Below are 6,984 nucleotides of genomic sequence, written 5' to 3'. Positions count from 1 at the left end.
CCTATCATAATTCTAATGGTCTATTATGGTAAATTAATATCTGGAATCTTGCCAAAGGAAGTAAAAAAGCAGCTTCAATTCCAACATTCAAAAAATATTTGGACAGATATATAGATAGGAAAGGTCTGGACCGAATGCAGGAAAATGGAACCAGCCCAGGCACCAACTTGGTAGGCATGGACGAGTAGGCTCCAGGGTGATTTTCTTGCACAATGACTCTAACATTGACTTCCCATTGTCTATACTCCTAAAGCTTAGCTCATTCTAACTGTCTAACTATCGAGAACCTTATGGCCATCATCTGGCCTGGCCAACATTTAATCCTATTCCAACAACATGTTAAATTGTAAATGTTTGTTCGTACATCAAGGTCCCTGGCTAGCTTCACCCCATCCCTCATCATTGTATCTTCGTCTACCTACCCAATGCTTCATATTTCACCCAATTATGCATGTTCTCCATCATTGCAGCGTATAGGTGGAAATTGCTCCCTATTCATTTCTGCTTGTTTTGCATTAAAAACTCTTTAAGCACTTCCTCGTCACTTAGCACAGTAACAGGCCTTTTGGCCCATCAAGTCCATGCCAACCATCAGGTGCTAATCCAACGCCAAGCCCCCACTCCCATTAACACTGCCCTTCATTCCCATTGATCTATCATCTACACATGACGAGTAGTTCATGGTTTTATTGGAGATCTTTAATTTGTATGCTGATAGATCTGGACTACACAAAATATCTATATCTGTTGATAAGTCTAAAATAGTGAAATGCAAGAATAGGAGTAGGAATACACCTCCTGGGTCCTTAAGCCTGTTCTATCATTCAATATGCGCATGGATGATCTGCCCAGGCCTCAAGTCCTCTCCTGAGCTAGTTCCTTGATCGTTCAAAAATTAATAAAGCCTCCACATTAAATGGCTCCAATGACTCTTTGCAGAGGGACATAGACTTGGTGGATTGAATGGCCTACTGTACGACTCCTTTAGCTGATTACGTTCTCGGGTCCTTGTTTTAATTATTTTTATATTAGTTTTAAGAGAAATGCAAGGAAATTAGCAAGCAAATAATGCATTTATTTGATCCCAATAGTTTTGTTCTCAATATTACAATGACAGGAAACTGTTGTTTTCAAGGACTATGTGTGTGTGTGTGCTTTTCCAATATGAAAAAAGCATGAGGGAACAAAATGGTCTCAGAAAGGCAGAAATTATTTCAAGTTTAGTTTATCTAAATATCAGTCAATAATCTCTCACTCTGAGCACCATAAAAGAAATTCAGAAATGAGTGGTTTGGCTTCTGAGGATGAATATGGTTGTTCATTTGGAGAATGAAGAATAATCCAGTCGAAAGGCATAGATGAGGTGGCAGTATGGGACTGGGAGTCCAGGAGCAAGTCACCACACTCTAGAACTGCCATATTATGGCAAGCCACATTCAAGAGCAACACAATGCTTGAGCCAGAACTAGGGAGCCTAGTCTTCAACTGGCCTTTTGTTCATCAGAGGTTAGTTACAGCTTCAAGAATGAACTGTAACGAATTTCTAAGTCATAGCTGGTTGACTAAATCGAAACAAAGACTTGGCCAAGTGCAGTACATACCACTTCACTTTCAGGATTTGTTGCTGAATAGGAGAAAATCCAACAAGCGCACTACGGAGAAGATGCACATTGGGACTGGAATATTATGTGAAATGCCAGGCAATGTTAAGAGAGCCACTTTGGGTTGGTGGTGGATTGCTCTATTCATGTTGCCTTTTAGATTTGCCTGACAATGGAAGGTGTTTGGAGGAGGATGTGTATATTTAAAATAGATCTACATTTATTTGGAGGTATTTGAGTGAGAGAGGGTGTGTGTGGGGGGCATGTATGCATTTGTGGTGTTTGTGTGGCATGTGTATGTGTGCACGCACGCGGATGAGAACAGGATATGGAAGACTACCTTAAAAAATACATTTAAGTAGAACAAAATGACTTTGAATCCCTAATTTTATGTTGTTAAAGGAATAGTGAAAAAAAAAACACATGTTTAAGTCAGTGTTTATTTTATTTCAATTTTTGGCTTTTTTTGTTTTAATAAGATGTTTGCGCCTGTCGTGGATAATATACAAGAATAAACACTTTTGGAGAGAGATACCCCTTTGCTGAAGGGAAATGTGTGAACCTTTGGTAACATCTGTATTTGATCTGTGATAACCACAGTGGAGGAAATAATTAAATTAGACCAGTGATGGAGGATCTGGTTTGATAGAAAATAGTTTATAAACAGTTTGATCTCTCTTCACAAGTATTTCTTACGGCAAATCATTTTATACGTTAGACAACACAAAAAGATCGGTATATTTAACATTAAAGGCCCCATTGGAAAGCTGTAATTATGTTGCCTGGTGTATATTTTTGCATACTAAAACCCCTGATCAAAACAATAACTATAAATTTTTAGAGGGAGGAGCTGGGATGGAAATAGGGAATATTTTCAAATTACCTGTAAAACCAAAAAAAATCAGTAGTTTGGTAATAAAGTGGGAAACCCCATAAAGTGATTCGAATAGTATAAAATACTGCATTTTCTTTCACAATTCTGCTATTTTTAACAAAATGTAGGTAAAAATGCTAATTGAGCTAGTGATACGTGAAGCAAGATCGATGCTATTGGTGGTAAATGTAACATTGGGATTCTTCAAGTGATAAAAAGCCTGGATACATCATATACACATTTTCAGTACTTACATAAAAACACCAAGAAAATAACCAGTTGATTATTAATTATTAATATTTAAGAACCTGGGATGCAGTATTTGGTTAGTAGCACCATGGAAAAAATGCTTCAAAAACAAACAAAAATAAAATGATGTAAAGCAATCTTGTTGTTACGTTTCAGTCATTTTACTCTTAAATTGACAGAAAGTGCCATATGGAGATCACCCTGAAGCAGAACTGGGGGCACCACTGGTTCTTGTTCCACAATGCTCAGTTTCTCGTTTACTCCTTTCCAAGATGTACTGAATGCTCTTTACATGAGGTACGTACAAACAAATATTATGTGTGAAAACAGTTTTTTTTTGTTTTTGTGTTTGCTTTTGCTTTGCACAATAGCACCATTGTATATGGAAGACAAAGCGCCCTACAGTTTTTATTTATTGAGCTGTTGTTCTTCTCACTCGATCTTGGCTGATGCCTCGATGCCAGGAGCCAAAGCCTTACGTCCTCTTCATACACACTTGACAACGGCTCACACGTGTTCGGAGCTCTCCAGCTTTCAGGGTCTCGGATTGGGGTTTACTGTTGAAGGGAAGGGAAGTGACAATTGGGGGGAGAAAAAAAAAAGCAAAATTCTAACCAGGAATATGTGAGACATTAGGAAAGCAAAACAGATATTGTTACTTTATATCTCACTGCCTTTGCCTCCCCCCCCCCCCCCCGCCTCCACCCCCAACACTGAAAAAGTTTACCTGATTGCTATGTCATAAAAGCAAATCTCTATTTAAAGCAGCATCCATTTTCCAGCAAGGTTATGATGGTCAGAAATGAGGTAAAGGTCTGGATTTGCCCACCCCACCTCAAAGCCAGTGGACAAACTGCTATGATGTGCCTAATGCAGAATTAGATCTTTGTACTTTACTGTCACGGCATCTCATAAATGAACAATTTAGGGTTGGGGGAGGCCGTCTCAAATCTGTGGACATCACTCAATTTACACCTTTAAACTTCCTGTTTTCCTTTGCCATTCATCAGAACAATATTCAGGCAGGATTTCTATCTGATGGATGTGGGTGGGGAACAAGCACACTGGGATTCTCACTGGCTTTGCGCTGATCTTGAATGGTGAGGCTGATAACATGGAGGAGCAGTGTCTGTGCAGGAACTGTAAGTGCTATCAATGAGAGCTCGGTGTGAAGAATATCTCCCAAAAGCTTAAATCCTTGATGTTAAATGGTCTGATGTCAAGGTTGTCCTCGAAAGAGAATGTCCATTTGGGTGCAATATCAAGGACTGCTGGAAACCATGAGCTGAGCAAGATCTGGCAAAGCTCTTTATGATGAGAAAACAGGCAGAGGCACTTATTTGTTTACGATTGTGATAGTAGCTAAAACCAAAAGGAGCACCTGCACTCATTTAGACTATTCTTCACCTGAACATCTCCGCTGGTTCAATTGTGGCCAGCCAGAAACTGTACGAGTTGGCATAATAGTTACAAGTTCCACGGCCATGACATTCAATAAATGGTGCAGATCGGAATTCCTCCAGACAGGAGCCAGGTGATGCTAAAGCTTGTCCAGATCCTTCAGCACCAGCGCTTGTGTGCTGTTCAAAGCAACAAGACACATTAGAAGCAATCCTTTGGACATCTCAACACAATGATATTCGAAGAACATTTCATTTATTTGCAATAAAACTAAACATTGAAGCATCATTAAAAGGAAAAGTTTAATCATCCTCTCAGAGCATACAGGGATCAGTGGTGAGTTTTAGACATGTTTTAGCAAGAGTTTGCAATGTTTAAGAGGCATGTCCTGAGAGCATTTTAGAGACATTTAGACAAATATGTAAACAGACTGAGAGGAATATACACCAGGTGCAGGCAGATGTACAGTTTAAAATGGCATGAGTAACATAGACATCATGGGCTGAAGGGCATGTGGTGTTACTGTTCTATTTTCCATCATTTCAGGCTCACAACATATAAAGGACGTGACCTGGATGCAGTGAAAAAAACATTCAGCGGACTTGCAGGTAAAGCCTGCTTACAGTTCTCATCCATACAGCAGAATACTTCCCTGCCTGTACCACCCTCTGAGAGGGATGTGAAAGATGCCAGCAAATGGCATGTTCCTTTTTTTTGTTACTTTTCAATTTTTTTCTTTACTGGACCCACAACCTAACCAGAACGTTTGTCCGGTATCACACGGAAAGTAATTGCTTTACCCTAAGGCTCATCTCATCTTGATTTCTCCAGGGCTACAAAGTGACTGAACACAAAGCAAGGAAAACCCAACATTGTTCCTTCCGTTATTGAATGGCAGGTTTGTGGTATGGAGACTTCTTACAGAAACCTATTGCACTAACTTAGGTGTTAACGCAAAGGGGGAAGCAGCAGTAAGCAAATTACTCTTGCCAGTTGACCTTGCGTTTTCATTTGTACCTTCTCCCTCAGAAGGCAGAAGGCCTTATTTCTCCCACACCTCAATGTGCAGCATGTGGCAAAGCATGGTGATGTACAACACTTCCTCTCAATTATACTAGAGGAAGCATTGAACAGATTTCTATGATATTCTCTATCACAGTGTACTGATTCAGAATGCTTGGGCTTAATGACCTGGTTTTGTGTGATAATGGCTTTGTGTTTCAAAGTGGACATCCTGCTACCTGCACTGAGCAGGCACGCGTGGATGGTGCACAAGTGATACAAATCATGCCAGCGGAAGTTCTCAGTGGTTCAATCTTGTACTTCTTTCACAGGTTCAAATCATGGGGCAATTGAAGACAAGGGGATGATAATAGTGTCCTATAATTAGCCAGGTTCTGTTTGCTTGGGAGTTTGGTGCAGTTATCTTCTATCATTTCCCCAGAACAACTTTTCATACAAAGTTAGGAATTTTGTTTTGAGTACAATTGACTTTTTGCAGTTTATTATATTATGTATTTTTCTATTTCTATACAGATTCAATGGAGAGGAAATTATATTGCTGTATTATTCAAACAGTGAAGAAAGTTAGTTCCTGGTTCTTTATTAATTTAGTTTTTAGTAAAATTGGCTTTAGGGTCAGCTGAAAAGAACTGTACTTGTCTGAAAAATTCAACGGAAAGAAACTCAAATTGTGTCAGTGAACTCCATCTGTGGTAAAAGGTACATACTGATCTAGGTCAGTATTCACCTTCCTTGTTCTCAGTGTTCCCTATTACAGGGTCTGAATCTCTGTAGCCTGCCCCTCTTGCAATCTGTCCTTGTCAAAAGATGCTGTGCGTACCCAGGAATTAGGATGCAACAGTTAAGAGGGACATGGTTAGTTTAGCGGTAGGCACATGCTATTACAGTGCCAGCGACCTGGGTTCAAATCTGGCACTGTCTGTAAGGGGTTTGTACATTCTCTCTTGACTGCATGGGTTTCCTCTGGGTGCTCCAGTTTCCTCCCACACTTCAAAAATGTACAGGGTTTGGAGGTGTATTTGGGGCAGCACAGGGCCTGTTACTGTGTGCTGCATCTCTAACTTTTGATAAAAGATCTTATGGTTGAAGAAAGAAAAGGCCCAGTTGAAGCATACCATCATGAAGGAGTATCCAATCCACAGTGAGGCCCAACCTTCTGGACATACTGGGATCTGAATTGTCTGACTATGAACAGCTATCACCATTGCTGGGGTCTCGCACACAGTGCACCTGTAGCGGAGAGTAAATTCAGAGTTAGATTTCTCCTCTTTCTTGCTTGGGCTTCCTTCTTTGAGGACAAATTGACCAACACTTAGCACACTGTTGAATAATTGCTTCATAATTGGCAAACAGCTTGGTCATTTTTTTTGTGGGGAAAAACTGGTGCTGAAAGCTTTCCTTCTCCAAATCTCTGCGGCAGCAGAACATTCCAAGGGAACTGGTGAAAGGAAACTGAAAGGTATTTATTTCAAATAGCACAATTGAATATCCAAGTGCGTAGAATACGATGGGAGACATTCAATGTAAGTTTTTGGACAGAATCCAACCTCAAGTAAGCTGCATTAACTGATGTTTCTTTGGGAGCTAAAAACACACAGAAATGCTGGAGGAACTCAACCGGCCTCACAGTGTCCATAGGAGGCCTTCGTCAAAAGACAGGTAGGCATCTTAATTAAAGACTAGGGGGGGGGGGGGGGGGGGAAGAATGGGAGGGGAGGAGTCCAGACCAATGGCCAAAAGGTGTTAATTGGATAAAAGAGGTAAGGTGAGAATTGATTTTGTCTCTGTGAAAAGAGACAGGAAAAAGGCAGACTGACTAGAGGGAAAAACACAGGG

General features: G+C 40.3%; 1 protein-coding gene and 1 long non-coding RNA gene across 11 annotated transcripts in view; one reads left to right on the top strand and one right to left on the bottom strand.

Moving 5' to 3' along the window:
- Positions 1–2,027: 2,027 nt before the first annotated feature.
- Positions 2,028–6,984, bottom strand: part of col4a5 (collagen, type IV, alpha 5 (Alport syndrome)) — a 198,393-nt gene continuing 193,436 nt past the window's right edge. For all 5 annotated transcript variants that reach the window (XM_069892754.1, XM_069892752.1, XM_069892751.1 and 2 more), the window contains 3 exons: positions 6,264–6,378; positions 4,132–4,304; positions 2,028–3,281 (listed from right to left, as the gene is read on the bottom strand). In XM_069892754.1, coding sequence (XP_069748855.1) covers positions 3,200–3,281; positions 4,132–4,304; positions 6,264–6,378 — 370 coding nt within the window. In that variant the 3' untranslated portion in view covers positions 2,028–3,199. The remainder of the gene's footprint in view (positions 3,282–4,131; positions 4,305–6,263; positions 6,379–6,984) is intronic.
- The window catches only part of LOC138740302 (uncharacterized), a 52,713-nt gene continuing 50,398 nt past the window's right edge, over positions 4,670–6,984 (top strand). For 4 of the 6 annotated variants that reach the window (XR_011342815.1, XR_011342813.1, XR_011342816.1 and 1 more), the window contains exons 1-3: positions 4,670–4,733; positions 4,957–5,023; positions 5,662–6,807. This is a non-coding gene — a long non-coding RNA (uncharacterized lncRNA). Of the gene's footprint in view, positions 4,734–4,956; positions 5,031–5,661; positions 6,808–6,984 lie in introns of all 6 variants that reach the window. The other 2 variants (XR_011342817.1, XR_011342814.1) reach the window with 2 other exon arrangements.

The sequence above is a fragment of the Narcine bancroftii genome, chromosome 8, assembly GCF_036971445.1.
Source record: "Narcine bancroftii isolate sNarBan1 chromosome 8, sNarBan1.hap1, whole genome shotgun sequence".
Classification (NCBI taxonomy): Eukaryota; Metazoa; Chordata; class Chondrichthyes; order Torpediniformes; family Narcinidae; genus Narcine; species Narcine bancroftii.
The sequence above is the reverse complement of the archived record's forward strand: the minus strand, read 5'-3'. Positions and strand labels throughout refer to the sequence as shown.